The sequence below is a fragment of the Pelodiscus sinensis genome, chromosome 6 (assembly GCF_049634645.1).
Source record: "Pelodiscus sinensis isolate JC-2024 chromosome 6, ASM4963464v1, whole genome shotgun sequence".
Taxonomy (NCBI): Eukaryota; Metazoa; Chordata; order Testudines; family Trionychidae; genus Pelodiscus; species Pelodiscus sinensis.
In genome coordinates, this window is record NC_134716.1 from 5,991,658 (window position 1) to 6,007,134 (window position 15,477).

Consider the following 15,477-nt stretch of genomic DNA (forward strand, 5'->3'; position numbering starts at 1 on the left):
TCGTTCCCCCCTCCGCGATGAGGAGGCTTGAACAACTAGCCACGGCAGAGCCTGGATTTCCGGGAGGAGACTTCAAAATACGTGCCAGAAATGGACAATTCAGGTCCCTTTCCTCCCCCAGCCAACGCGCGCTGGGAACGGGGAGGGGGATTAAACACCAACCACGTGGAGGATCTGGGTTTTAGACTTGGCCATTATGTGCCTGGCCCTGCTCCGGGGAGATTAGCCTCTCCATGGAGGTGGCGGGGGGGGCAGGCGCTCGGGGGCACATCTGCAGGCAGGAGCCGGGCTGTGCCATGGCTGGTAGAAAGCTATGACCCAGCAGGCAAGATCTGGCTGAGCGGGCTGGCTCAGCATCGCCCGGGCTTTGCAGGGCTCCTGTGCAGAAGGCGGTGTGAAGGCAACAGTTTGGAGCAGAAAGCTCTTCAGATCGGCTTCTCCTCCGCCCTCCTTCCTCCCCCGCCCCCCTCCACGTCCTAGCTGGCCTCTGAGTGACTCCATGTCCCAAGCCTTAACTTTATAACCTCCTCTTCATCTCCTCCATCTTCACCACCTCTGCCAGCAGCAGCATCTCCTCCTCCTCCTCCATCTCTTTCTTTCCCCTCTCCCCTCCCTTTCCCCTGCCTCTTCTTCGCCTTTTCCTTCTCTCTTTCTCCCTCTCTCTCTCTCTTCTTTTTCCTCCCCTTCCCCTCCACGTTGTTGTTGTTGTTAGAAAGGCTTCTTGCACCCCCTGGTGCTCTTGCGTTTTGTGTGGCAGGAGAGGAGAGATTGTCTTCTTTCTCTCTCTCTCTCTCCTCTGGTTGCTCATTATTCAGAGAGAGACATAGAGGGAGAGAGAGAGACGGATATCTCAGGTCATCTTGCAGCTGCAGCAGTGAAGGAGAGGGGGGAAAAAAAAAAAGCAGGGAAAGATGGCGATCCTCCATGGCTGAGACCTAGCAAGGAGCACATGAGTCTCACCCCACCACTGCCACCACCATCACAAGCAGAAGAGCTAGACCGAGAGGAGGAGGAGGAGAAAGCGAGCAAGCAAGCAAGCAGCAAGCGTCGGGACGCTACTGTAAGTTCATGCCATTAAAATCCATCTCCGGGGTGGGCTTTGGGGAGCTCATCTGGCGCTCGCCTGGGATTTTTTGCCCCCCTTCCTTTTCTTTCTTTCCACCACCCCTTCTTCCTCTGAAGCCCATTCATTCAGCCCAGGGAGGAAGGCGAGGAGGAAAAGCCAGGCGAGGGGGGGGTGTTTTGTTGGAGAGCGCGAGCGAGCGAGAGAAGTCTCTCTTGCATGGAGGAGGAGAAGGAGGAGGAGGAGGTGCTGGTGCTGGTGGGAGGAGGAAGGCGGTTAATTAATTTTTTGTTGTTGTTGTTGCATTAAAGGGGGGGGGAGAGAAATATGGGGCGATAAGTGAGCGCTCAGCAGGGCTGGGGGGGATGGAGGGATGCGTGTGTGTGTTAGGGCTGGATGGGGCTTGGGTGGGTGGACTTGGATCAGAGACGGGAGAGAGGCACAGAGGAGAGAGAAAAGCTACGTGCTGGCACGACCCAAGCGAGCGGGTGACCTCTTTCTTTTCCCTTTCTCTCCTGCCTTCTCCTCTGCCTCCTCCCCTGGTGCCACGCTGGTCCCTCGCCCAGGTATTTGCCTCCCCCCTCCCTCTCCTGAAGTTGGGATGTGGGGGTGTCCGGGGGAGGGGGGCTGGTGGGCTCTGAAGGGGGCTGCTTGGAGGAGGACAGCGTTAGCTGGAGAGGAGAAGCCATTACACTCGCTCCTGCTCTCCTCTGAGAGAGAAAGGAGGAGGAAAGAGCCTCACTTCTTGCTCAGTTCCCCGGGTGTCTCTGTCTCCCAGCCACACAGGGAAGAAAGAGCCTCCCCCCCTCTTCCCCAGCAGCTTTTCCCTCCTCTCCCTTTCCCTTCCTTTATCTCCCTGTCCTCCATTTGCAAGCTGTCTGCTTTGGTTCCAGTCCAGACTCCACAACACAAAGCTTCCCCCCCCCCCCATGCAGACACAGTCTCCAAGCTTTTTATGTCTCCTGGAGTAACCTTTCTTTTCCCTCTTAGCAGTGTAGTTTCTACCCTCCACAGAGCGAGACAGACCCTCCTGGAGCTCCCTAGAGATGGGCTCTGATAGGATCCCTCCCTCTTTTTGAACAGACAAACAAAAGTTTCATTTGTTTCAATGTCAGCCACTTGGGAAGACCTTCAAGTTTGGGGGCTTTGCTGCTGCTTTTCGTGTGTGTGTGTGTGTGTCTCATGAAGCGGCTTGCATGTCTAAGAGGAAGTGACTAGTTTGGCAGAGAGCTGTGATCTGAGTCAGGTAAGCCATGTCATGTTCTGTAGCTCCACCAGAAAATGGAGGAGAGAGACAGAGAGAAAGAGCAGGCTTCCAGTAGACAAAGCTGAGATGGGAAGTGGATGCCTCTCCATTTTTTCTGAAGCTTTGCTGACTCTGGCTGGCTTAATCCTAGGCTATTTTTTCCCCCTGAAGGGTTCTTCAGTTTTTCAGTGTGCAACATTTTGATGGCTCTTCTCTGTGACTTCATTGAATAAGGAAACAGCAGGAATTTCTTAGACTCTGTTCCACACAGAGACACACATCCTAAGGTTTTTTGTCTGTCTGTTTGTTTGTTTTGGGTTTTGGTTTCCTCCCCTTTGCTCTGCTTTTCATGTTGAAGTCAACCTTTTAGATTTTTCTGCTGGTTGAACTTCATGGGATTTGAGATGTTGATTCAGTTGGCCAAAGACCTCATTGTTCTTAAATATTTGGAGGTAAGTCTCTATGGCTTGTGGCTCCTCAGGTTCTTCTGCAGAGCTCCATGCAATGTCAGTCATTAAGGTGCTAAGGAAGTGGTTGGTGGCCTTCTACCGAGCATTTTCGCTTCTGAGGCACAGCAACATTCTTTCTTTTGGATACATTAAAATGGAATTTTTTTTTAGTCAACTAATTTGGTTACATGTTTATCATGCCACAAAGCTTTTTAGTGGTGGCCTGAGGTTGGCTTGGAAGTTGAAGTTTCTTAAGGTACTAGAAAAGAAACAGTTTCTCTTTTTCTTCATGTTGTCTGACTTGCAAACATCCCACAACTTTCACATGTTCAGTGTCTTAAAAATGTTTATTTCTGAAACTGTCTAGCAATGTTGGTGTTCTGGATTTATTTTTTATGTCATTATGGAAACCTGAGATCTTTAAAACCATGATGGGCAATAGCGTATTTCTTCAAAGCTTATTTATTTTCACCTTTTTATATGCAATAGTCTAGGACAGCCTTAACAGAGAGTGACAGCTGTTTCCATCACCCTCTTCCCTTCCCACCAGCCTTGCTTTGCAGATGGGTTACAGAGTTTAGGCAGTTCTTCAAAAGGGCAAATTGGAATCCTGAAACATTTCAGCATTTAAAGAAGCAACAGTATGCAGTCTGAAAACATGGGTCAATTAGAGATGTGTGAGTAATCTGCTTTGTATGGTGTACAGAATATTTGGAAGAGCTCAAGAAAGGAATATGGTGGTTTTAGGATAGAATACACACAAAATGCTTGGAGATGGCAGTTGTTGGAGTAGAACTTGGGGAGTCCATCTGTGAGAAGGATATAAAAAGCTTTCTTGATCACTTCCTTTTTTTGTGTGTGGGGGGAAAAAAAAGTAGAATACATTCAATGTATGACATGTTAAGTGGTGTGGTTCTAGATTTCTGGATGCCAGTAATGTCTTGCTCAGTTCCTGAAATGCTGCACACATCTATGTCTTTCTGTGGAACAGTACCTTTGTGGGATGAATCTTGTTGGAACACTACTTTCAAATATGTTTAAGGTTACATTGAAACTGAATGAGAGACAAGGAAAATCTCCTTGCTGTCTGATCAGTGATAATGAGCCTGATGTAGTGACCATTGAAGTAAATGAAAATGTCCTCATTTAATTCCATAAATTTGGTTCTGGTCCATATTATCCTTCTCTCATTCCTATAACTTTTGAAACTATTCTTAGATAGATACATTCCAAAGCGAAAAGAGCCGCGAGTTTCTAAAATAAGAGAAAACAAAGGGGCATATGGTTTGTTCTGAGCTTAAGTCCTTTGCTATTGAATGTGAAAAGTGTTATCCTTCTGCAGTAGGTATGAGAATTAAGAAGAGGCACCTTGAGGGGAGGGCTGACTTTACATGTTGTAGCTTACTGTAGAAAATCCTAAATTAGTTACTATGAATGTAAAATACCACATAACACTCTTCACGTTTGGGTGAACAGGGCCTTATGGTCACAACAATGTTCCTGCTAATGAAGATACTTACCTTAGATATTTTCAAGATGGAACTGAAATTTGTATAACAGTAAATGGGCTTGATCAGTATTGAAAAAGTGGTTAACCGTAAAGTAACTTCAGTAATCCAGGTCTTATTTTCTTAGAGGGGTAACACAGTTGTTCTCTTGAGGTCAGTGCTCTGTTCCTTGGTTAAAACAATAATTCATCACACACCCAATAAAAGTACTTGCCATTTGGAGCTATGATGTTGAAGAATACGAAATGTAAAAAGAAGCACTAGTGAATATTTCAAGTTGATAGAAGAAATGCTGTTTCATTATCCAGGACAAATAAAGTATTCATGTGTGTGTATACATATATATAAAATGAGTTCAGACTATGAACAATCTAATGTGAGTACAAAATGGGTTGGTTGATATGGAAACTAGAACACTCACAAGCAGAAGTATAATATTTTTTTTGGGGGGGGGAAGGGTGTGTTTTATCATTATTCAGTAAAGCTAAAAAGAGATTTAATCATGTTACAGTGCTGGTTTGTGACTGAAAGGAAAACTGGTATTTGGAAGCCATTAGCTGATTGTGATGATGGCTGATAAGTGTTAGGAGAAAATGCTCCACATAGATACTTTGACATCTGGTAGATGTTATGTTGGGCCCTAAGGAATGGACAGTTTAATTTTAGCACTAGCAAGGAAATAGGAAGAACTAAAATCTTATTATAGGTCAAGCTACAGTTTGAGGAAGGTTATTCCAAAAAACCAAAGATATACTTCTTGAAATACTGAACTCTCAGAAACAGGGTGAGCAAAAAGCTACTCCCATGATGGTTATATGGACTTTCTATAAGCAAGTGTAGCTTTACAATAAGAATTAAGATCGTTCTGTTCTACTCTAACACCATCTATGCATGTTATTGCAGGTCATTTATCAAATTGAGTTTAAGAACATTACTTTGTAGCTTTCAAACTGTGGAAGAAGGATGTAATCTGTAACACTGGCAAATAACTATGTAATTAATATTCCTTAACCAGCTTTGTCCTAATATAAATCTATAATTGATCAAACTCAAGGAAGAAAAATATTCCCCTACTTGTATACTAACCAAGAATAACAACACTTAATTGAGCTAAAATGTCACAAAGAGTAATTTTGGGAGGTAGAGTAGTTGTGAGTAAGAGGATCCATTTTTATTGATGGATCAGGAAAAGTCTGCAGAGCACATACTAAGTTTTTGTGTCTTTTTAACTTAGTTTGTTTTACTAAGCTTTGTGCTATACTTGGGTCACACCATGGTAGGAAGCCTTATAGCAATATTTATCTGGAAGGCTGCAGTAGGTGCTCATGGACTGAAAGAATACATGTGATAAACTGTTCAAAGTCTTCTTCCACTGACAGAATTCTATAATTTTCGTTCATTGTTGAAGGGAGTGGATTCGGTTCTGAACTTCTAGTTGGTGGCTTCCATAGAGAGATCTGTTTCCATCAGTCTAAATATCAGTATGTCCCCAAACACCGGGGTGTATCCATAGTGTCCTACAGATGAAAGGAAATGATTCCTTTGGAACTCTTTCTGATAACAGTAAAATGTAATATGAACTCCTGGGGTTTGAAGACGAGTTTTGAAAGTGTTAACTAAAGACGGTTGGGCATTACGGAGCCCACTTTGCTCTTCGATGTGAGAAGGTAATTCTGAAGTAAAAAAATAAAAGGGGCGAGATCAGAGTTAGATTGCTTAAATGTCCTAAAATATTTCAGACTTAAGGGAAACAAATTCTTTGATCCAAGGGTGGGATGGAGAAGGTGCTGTGATGCATCTTCAGCAGCTGGCAGTGACACAGTTAACATTGTAAATGGTTGAACTTCAGCATGGCATTTCTCCAAACAAGTTGACTGTTGAAAATAAAATGTTCCAGAAGAACTGGGAGAACAGGAAAGAAGTTAAAATAGCTTGGTTTGTATGCCAGTGCTGAAAGAAGAAAAAGGGGGAGGAAGGGAGATAGCTCGACTCATGATAATTATCTTGTTGGTTGCAATGAAAAGGGCTTAGTAGAAGCTTCCAAATGAGGGGACTTGATTTATAAGAATTCAGACTTCCTTTATGCCTTGTGTTTTGCAAGCATTCTTTTGTCTACTCAGCTTATGTTTGGGAGGCTGCACACACGGGGTGGGGAGTAGGAGTCAAATGAGATTATTTTTTATTTTTCTTTTTTTTTTCTGTCAACTTTGGAAAGAAGACTGCAAGGTTTAATGTTTTGTCATTGTTGTCTTAGAGTTCTGTGAAGTTATGTGTTGCAGTGTAAACACAACATTAGAGAAGCTATGAGAGATGGAAAAAAGAGTTCATGTCCTAGGTACTTCAAGGTATCTAGGCTAGTCTGTGGTTTTTATTTTACTGAATTCTGTCTTCAACAAGAATACTTTCAGTGGTAGGACTGCTTTGTTCAGCTTGGGGCACTGTCTTATTATTGCAATATCCTCAAGCTGTTCTTGCCTAATTGCTAAATGAAGAAGCTTCTCTTAAGCTGTGTTTGGAAAGACTTGCCTTCCACTGTGGAAAGTCATAACTACGTGGTATTTATTCACTGCATACAACCTATGCTGTTTTTTTCAATTCATTGAATGTTACTCCTGGAAAGAACAACAAAAAGCGATGTCTTCTGATCTACCTTTTTCTCCTTTTGCTGAAAACTCCAGTGTTTATGGAGAATCTGCTTGTGGTGGTGAAACCATGCAAGATGAAGATGTAGAGTTGGCCCCTGAAGGGGCTTCATGAAGACCTACAAAGGAAGATTGGAAGAACTGGGCTTGTTTATTTTGGAAAGGAGAAGACTGAGAGGGGACATGATAGTGGTTTTCAGTATCTAAAAGGGTGTTACAAGAGGAGGGAGATAAATTGTTCTCTTTGTACTCTGAAGATAGGACAAGAAGCAATGGGCTTGAACTGCATCAAAGGAGGTTTAAGTTGAGCATTAGGAAATACTTTCTAACTGTCAGGGTGGTTAAACACTGAAATAAGTTGCCTAGGGAGGTTGTGGAATCTCCATCTCTGGAGATATTTAAGGGCATGGTCTAGACGGTACTGGGTTCTGCTGTGAGGGCAAAGGTTTGGACTCGACCTCTCGAGGTCCCTTCCAGTTCCAGTGTTCTATGATTCTGTGATGGAACTGGGGTGAGGCTGGTGTTGTAAAGACTTAGTATTTTGTGAAAAGGGTGGGTGGGCTAGGAAAATCCCTCCAGAAAGCTGAGTTGTTGGGGCTATTTGGGCAAAAGAGAACACAGGCAAGAGAAGGCCATTGCTCCCAGATGGGGAGTCGCCTATGTTCCTTCTATCAATTAAAACTCAATAATATGTCCAGGACAAAGAGCTGTAGTCACAGCAACAATGTCATCGGTGATTAGGAAGGACTTATGGAAAAATTAACTAGGTTGTAACCATTTCAAGGCTAATGTAGTGAAAATCCAATAGCTCTAGGCCAGTGATGGGCAACATAGGCTAATGAGTGGAGCCCCATGAATAGCCCTCTTTCATCTCAGTGAGCCACAAGATTGTCATAACCAAGATAATGAGTAATCCTGTGGCACTAGAGACTAACAAAAATATATAGAATCATGTGTTAATCATCTGATGAAAGCTCATGCTTCTGTGTATTTTTGGGTATGTCTACATTACCAACCTAGTTCGAACTAGGGTGGTAATATAGGCAACCGGAGTTGCAAATGAAGCCCGGGATTTGAATTTCCCGGGCTTCATTTGCATGAAGCCGGGCGCCACCATTTTTAAATGTCTGCTAGTGCGGACTCCGTGCCGCGCGGCTACACGCAGCACGGACTAGGTAGTTCGGACTAGGCTTCCTAGTCCGAACTACCGTTACTCCTTGTGAAATGTGAAACGAGGAGTAATGGTGAAACAAGGAGTAACTAGAGGAGAAACTAGTCTTTGAAACGGGGAGTAACGGTAGTTTGGACTAGGAAGCCTAGTCCGAACTACCTAGTCCGTGCCGCGTGTAGCCGCGCGGCACGGAGTCCGCACTAGCGGACATTTAAAAATGGCGGCGCCCAGCTTCATGCAAATGAAGCCCGGGAAATTCAAATCCCGGGCTTCATTTGCAACTCCGGTTGCCTACATTACCACCCTACTTCGAACTAGGGTGGTAGTGTAGACATACCCTTTGTTAGTCTCTATGGTGCCGCAGGACTACTAGTTGTTTGTAAAGTTACAGACTAACACGGCCACCCTTGTGAGACTTTATAACCAGGGCAGTCTTCCGAGATTGGGTAGCTTTGCTAACTGTGCTTGTTTACCTAGAATTTGCCAGGGGTGCCGACTGAACTGTAGCAGTACTTTGGTTGAACGCAGAGGGAGCGCACAGCTCTCACACTCAATGTTGGGTGCAATCAACACGCACCTGGCTTCACTGGCTTTGAGTGCGTGTCACTTGGGTAATACCCAGGGCTTGACAAACTATAGTATCTATTCGCCCATGGGGAGTAGATTTCAGCCGCGCGCCCCATTTACCGGCGGCACGCGCGTGCGCAATGCGGCTCTTGCGCATGTGCAGTGCGGGGCTGGCGAGTGGCTTTCGCTGCCGTTTGACAAGCCCTGGTAATACCTGTAGGAAAACATCTATGAATATGGAAACCGGCGGAGGAATCTGGCAACTCTGCACGTGCACAATGGCCAACCAGATGTCTTGCAGGCCACATGTAGAATCTCACTGGGCTACACATGGTCTGTGGGTCACAGGTTGCCCACCAATGCTCTTGACTGACCAGCAACGTCACAAGGGAGTAGGCCTGTCAATTTAAGAATCCTGTTGTTACTGTGGGATGATGCTTATGTTCTGAATTGGGAGGAAGGTAAAACTGAATTGTTAAGTTTGCGCCTAAGGCTATGGGACTGACCCAGGATCTTGTGGGTATGGAGAACAATTAACCTTCAGCATTATGGATCTGCCTTTTCCCTTTTCTGATGAATGCTGTATGTATGCAGTTTAATAATTTTCCAATTGCTAAGAAAAGGAATGGGTAGCAGTATAATATGCCATGTTTGCAAGACCTCTCACAAGCACATCTTCGACCCTGACCTGAAGATTAAGAAATAGGATGTTTAAACCATTGCGTTGCTATTGCTAATGAAAAGCTTTGGAAGGGACCTGCGAATTAGAATCCCAGCTGCTGTCAAGGTAGAGGAAATAAGGCCTTCAAAGGATGCAAGGATTAGAGTGTCAGGAAAAGCTAACGGGAGCATCAGCACAAGTAGAAAATAGACAGGGCTGTGCAGCCAACAGAAAAGTAGGCTAAGGCATGCCGTAATTATGTGTAGTGGAAACTTGCTGGTAATAGAGCAATTGCGTGGGGTAGAGAGGCATTAGAATGATTTGTGAGACAAAACAAAGCAGATGTTAAGAGGCAGAATGAGATAGGAAGACTCAGAGAAATCTGTGCCGGTGATAATGCAGGAAGACTTTATTGAAATATACTAAAAATGGAATTTTCTGACATACACAGAGTATCTTTTTCAATGATCTTTTGGACATTAAGAACTTCACTGCACCAGTTCAACAAGCAGCCACCTCTCCCTCTTGTGCCTGTTTGGGTCAAACTGTGTTACTTTGGGGGAGGGAGGGAAATGACATAACAGGTCAAGGTAAGAATTACTTCCCTGAATATTCTGGATGGAGATTAAATGGGCCAAAACCGCTGGAATACGACAAAATGGACATTGATTGCAAAGCTACTGGATTGAAATCATGATGGTTTGTTGTAGGATGCTCATAAAAGACTTCACTTCCACATTTTGGTAACATGTCTCTGATTATTGGCCAAGATGGAACTGTGTGCACGTTGGAGATGGGCGGGGAGAGAAAACAAAATCCTGAACTCTAGGTGCAAAGGAAAACGTTGGAAGTATTGCTGAAAAAGGTACCCCAAAGAGCTAAGATGCAAGGGTTTGTGGGCCTAGAGATCCAGGGCAAGAGATCAGTGCTGTTTTACATGCAGAGTGGGGTATATTTATCTTTTAATTCTTGAATGTTAGTTGTCTGTTGAAGACTTTAATTTAGTGTTTAGCTGGGAAAGGGATCATTAATAAAAGGCTCATTGTAGTCTGAATGTCCGAAGTCAGCTGTCTGGTGCAGAAACTAAAGGAAAAGTAAAGATATTCTCCCTCTTCCCTTTCTGCCTCCTTCCTCCTGTTGTTAATTTAAAATTGACAGCTCCAAAAATTCCACATTTCCTAACTTGGGCTAAACAAAAGTTCTAGAATAACTAGTGAAATTGATCCATTCACTGAAGGTTTCTGCTAACCTGTCAGTGAAGAGGACACTCCAATGTATGTGTGGGATTTTTTTTTTTTAAGTAGATCAGAAATAGGAAACCTGCAAAACAATCATGGGACTTTTGATCAAGGTGCTAAATGAGCACTCAAGGAAGACAAGGCCATTGCAGATAACCTAAAGGGATTTTCTGCAGCAGTCTTCACTGCTAAGGATGTGAGGGAGATTCCCACGCCTGAGCTATTTTTTTAGGGCACAGATTTGAGGAACTGTCCCAGTTGAGGTATCCGTAGTGAGGTTTTGGAACAAACTGATAAATTAAACAGTAATAAGTTCTGAGGACCAGATTCATCCACGACTTCTGCAGGAATTCCAATATGAAATTGCAGAACTACTAACTGTAGCATGCAATCTATTGCTTAAATTAACTTCTGGACTGGGGGATAGCTAATGTAATGTTAATTGAAAAAAAAAAAAAGACTCCAGAGGTGAACCTGGCAACTGAAAGTGGATAAAACTAACTCCTATACCAGGCAAACTGGTTGCAATTATAGTAAAGAACAGAATTATCTGCTACATAGATGAATACAATATGTTGAGGAAGCATCAACAAACCTTTTGCAAAGTGAAATCATGTCTCTTCTCCCCCCCCCCCCCCCATCTGTTAGAGTTCTTTTAACCAGTAACTGGTTAAAAGACAGGAAATAAAGATTTCCTTTGTCAGTGGTCAGTTAATAACAGGGTCCCCTAAGGATCTGTACTTGGCCCAGTGCTGTTCAACATGTTAATAAATGACTTGGGAAGAGGGGTAAACACAGAAGTTTTCAGATGATACAAACCTCCTCAAGAGAGTTAAGTTCAAAGCTGACAGTGAAGTGATCTCAAAGGGATCTCACGAAACTGGGGCAACAAAAATTCAGTGTTGATATATGGAAAATAGTGCACATTGAAAAGCATAATCTCAGCTATCCACACAAAATAATAAGATTTAAATGACCTGTTACACTCAAGAAAAAGATGATGGAGTCATTGTGGATAGTTCTCTGAAAATATCTGCTCAGTGTGCAGTGGCAATCAAAAAAGCTGACAATGTTAGGACCCATGAGGAAAGGGATAGATAATAAAGCTGGCAATATCATACTCATCATCATCATCAATAACCATGGGCTCAATGCCCATTGGTGTCCAATACCTCCCTCACTATTTCCTTCCATCTTTCCCTGTCCAGTGCGGAGTGGCTTAGTTTCTGTAGACTAGCTCTGCACCAATCTACTATGTCATCTACACATTCTCTGTGGGGTCTGCCTCTCCTATTTGGACCATCCATTAAGCTGAATATCAGCGTCTTAACTTTTTGCTTGTCATTCATTGTGCAGATATGCCCGAATAGTTGTAACTTCCACTGTATAACCTTCTGCAGTAGGTTCTCTTTCAGCTGTATCTTCCTATATAATTCCTCGTTAGTGACCTTCTGCATCCATCCTATTCTCAGGATCTTTCTAGAACAACTCCTCTCGAATGCCAATATCCTTCTCTTCAAATCTTTTGTTATCACCCGTGTCTCACATCCTCACAACATGCTGCTAAATACACACATTTTCAAGATGCTCAGCTTCATTCCTAAGCTAATCACTTTACTTTTCCAGTATCATACTGCCATTATTTAAATCCACATTATACCCAGGTCTTGAATACTGTGTGCCGTTTTGTTTATCTCATTTAAGAAAAGATATATTAGAATTGAAAAAAATAGAGAGAAGGCCAACAAAAATAATTAGAATTACAGAGTGGCTTCCAGATGAAGAGAGATTATAATGACTAGGACTGTTCAATGTAGAAGAAGGACAACTGAAGGGGTGTGTGGTAGAGGTCTATAAAACTATTCACGGTGTGGAAAAAAGTGGATAAGGAAATGTTATTGATTCTGTTACTAGAGGGTCACACTTAAAACAAACAAAAGGAAGTATTTCTTCACACAATACACAGTCAACCTGTGGAACTCTGTCAAGGAATGTTGTGGAGGCCCAAGTTGTATCAGGGTTCAAAAAAGACCTAGGTAAGTTCACCAAGGGTAGGTATCATGGAGGACAGGTCCATCAATGGAATTCTAAGAGGTTCTGGAATGCGACTGCATGCTCTTGGTGTCTGACTGACAGGTCTTGGAACTGGACGACAGGGGACGGATCACTTGATTGTCCTCTCTTCATTCCCTTTGAAGCACCTGGCATTGGCTAATGTTGGCAGACAGGAGACTCAGGTGGCTGGACCTTTGGTCTGACCCAATATGGCCATTACGTTGTTATAGTTTTGTGAGATCATGTGGAGGGATGATGGTTAAGGCACAGAGCTATAAGTCAAACATGAATTATCCTTCCCAGCACTGCCAATGAGAATCTGGGCCAATTATTTGTGATCTAAATTTCAGAAGTAGCCACACTTTTTTTTGGCGTGTGCTCAAGTTGCAACAAGGGAGGGATAGCTCAGTGGTTTGAGCATTGGCCTACTAAATCCAGTGTTGTGAGCTCAATCCTTGAGGGGGCCATTTGGGGCAAATCTGTCAGGGATGATACGTGGTCCTGCCATGAGAGTAGGGGACTGGACTCAAGGACCTTGCAAGGTCCCTTCCAGTTCTATGAGATAGGTATATCTCCATATTATATTAACCTTTTAGGTCTGTTTTTTTTCCAGAGGTGCCATAGTTCTCATCAGCCTCAGTTGGAATGGTTGATGCTTAGTGCCTCTGAAAGTTGGGATCAAGTGATCTCTGGCCTGGTACACAAAACTAGAGAAATCTGGTATTAGTGGCTGTGTCTGGAAGTTTTGGTCTAATTATTCAACTCTCTCTCTCCCACCATCTAAAAAACAGGGACAATGAAAGGCTAAGCTCATCGGGCCAGATTCTGTCCACTTTTTACTCATGGTGAAATAGAAATAGTTGGCATATCTTCAGAGTAAGGAACTCTTCATTGTGTGTGTGAGTGGCAGAATCCAGACCATTGCTTGTTAGGCACTCTGAGATCCTTGGATGGAGAGTTCTGTAGATTTACTATTTATCATTTCGCACCAGTGGGCTACCACTCAATTGAACTTCCAGTTGTGCTGACTGATCCTCTAGTCTCAGATGTACCGTAAATTAGCGTATATAACCCATGGGTTATACACGTTTTTACAAACCCCGCCCCCTTCCCCCCCGGTGGGGTATACATGTCCATGGGGTATACAAGTTTATTTTTACCCATTAGAATTGGTCAGCTCCGCTCCGCTGGAAGGAGGGCCCGATGAGCTTCCCGTGCACCTGTGCTGTGCTCTCTGTTCCCCCGCCCGGGTTGTGCCTGGCTGCGGCTGCGCGGGGCCTGTGCGCGATTGCGGCTCCCCTCCCGCACGCCGGTCAGCTTGCCTGTGCTGCGCTTTCTGTCCCCCCTCGCTACCTAACAAAAGATGGGTGGAATGCAGGACATAGGCAGTTTATCCAGGTATGTGCAATTACCATGAATTAGCCTATAGTACCCACGGGTTATACACGCCCGTGGGTAATCTAAGTGTTTTTTTTACACAGCAAAGAAAAACTGTGGGTTATACATGAGTGCAGGTTATACACGAGTGAGTGCAGGTAATATATGCTAAAACACAGTATGTTACTAGCTAGGATTTATATGGAAGAGGAGACTAACAATATGCACACTGTGGCTATGTAACTCTTCATTTGGTAGCCTTGGTAGAGCTGGGCAACTTGGGAAGAGAGCAGCAGTAAAGGAGTAGGTGTAAGTAGTGTGTTCTATTAGAATCAGTATTTTCCTATACATTTATTTTGTTTTTTGAAGAGCAGGAAAAATAAAATAACAGACGTTTGGGGAAAAAAAGGAGAAATATTGATGCCTCCTCTTGTTCTGGTGAACAGAAAGCTCTCACCTTTGCATTTCAGTTTTCCTCTTGTTTGCCTTTGCTTTGGAAATTTGCGGTGGCTACAGGATATAGCATATCACTGTAGCTAGGCTCTGAAACTCACATGTAGTAGGACCAGGCCAGGTACTTTGGACAGTCCTCCATTCCATTGAAAGAAATTAGCGAGTGTGAAATGTTACAAGAGTATCCAGAGAGTTCTCTGTCTACTTAATTAGCTCCAGACTGCTACATTGTTACTGTCCTCTACTTAGTAGAGTTCCAAAGGCCAGAGCTTGCAATGAAGCAAGGAAGTGCTTCATTTCCTGGTCAGAGGTGCACCTGAATGTTAAATTCATGTAATAATATCAAATCTACATGTATCAATTCCTTTTTGTCTATTGATCATTTATCTTCTGTTGAGGGGAGGAAACGGGGGAGAAAGCATCTCCCCTCTCAGCTTTGTCGGGTCATGCGGAGGTCAAGTTCCCCTGTCTAAGATGAAGCATATTGTGTGGAATAACTTTTGTGTATGATAGTACTTATGTAGCGAGACTATGAATTTTCCTCTGGAAATGAATATCATTTAAGATGGTTAAGTGAGTTGACCTATATGATGCCTCTTCTGGACTCTTGGCCAAGTCATTGTAGGAGACAATAAGAAGCATACCTTTTTGGAGGTGATAGGTGATTAGGTAAGCTATTAGGTCACTGGATGCTTTCCATTAGATCAAGAAAAAGTTGCTTCTCTGGAGTATGTGGACTCTGCCATCAGATGCTATTATCAGGGAAGATCTGTTAGACCAGTGTTTCTCAACCAGTGGTACGAGTACCCTTAGGAGTACTTGAGAGAAGTCTTGGAGGTACGTCAACACAACTGAAATGTGAAGAAACTGAATTTTTGTTTTAAGCTTTACAGGGCTTTATTATTTTTGTATTTTTTACACCCAAAAATGTCATCAACCACGTGGCTACGATAAAGTTGTTTAAACAACAAATGCATTGAAATGGTAGAAAAAAATTTAGCGTGTCTGAAAACTGTAGGTACTGGGGGTACTTATAATTTTTTTTTT

At 43.3% G+C, this 15,477-nt stretch overlaps 1 protein-coding gene across 8 annotated transcripts in view; it reads left to right on the forward strand.

The window, feature by feature from the left end:
- The first annotated feature begins 345 nt into the window (after positions 1–345).
- Positions 346–15,477, forward strand: part of ZNF462 (zinc finger protein 462) — a 108,971-nt gene continuing 93,839 nt past the window's right edge. For 2 of the 8 annotated variants that reach the window (XM_075931366.1, XM_075931369.1), the window contains exon 1: positions 1,128–1,309. Coding sequence is in view for 1 of the 8 variants with exons in the window: in XM_075931368.1 (XP_075787483.1) it covers positions 1,437–1,629 (193 nt within the window). In the remaining 7 variants the exon portion in view is untranslated. Of the gene's footprint in view, positions 1,061–1,114; positions 1,310–1,424; positions 1,630–1,654; positions 2,310–15,477 lie in introns of those variants that run through there. The other 6 variants (XM_075931371.1, XM_075931373.1, XM_075931370.1 and 3 more) reach the window with 6 other exon arrangements.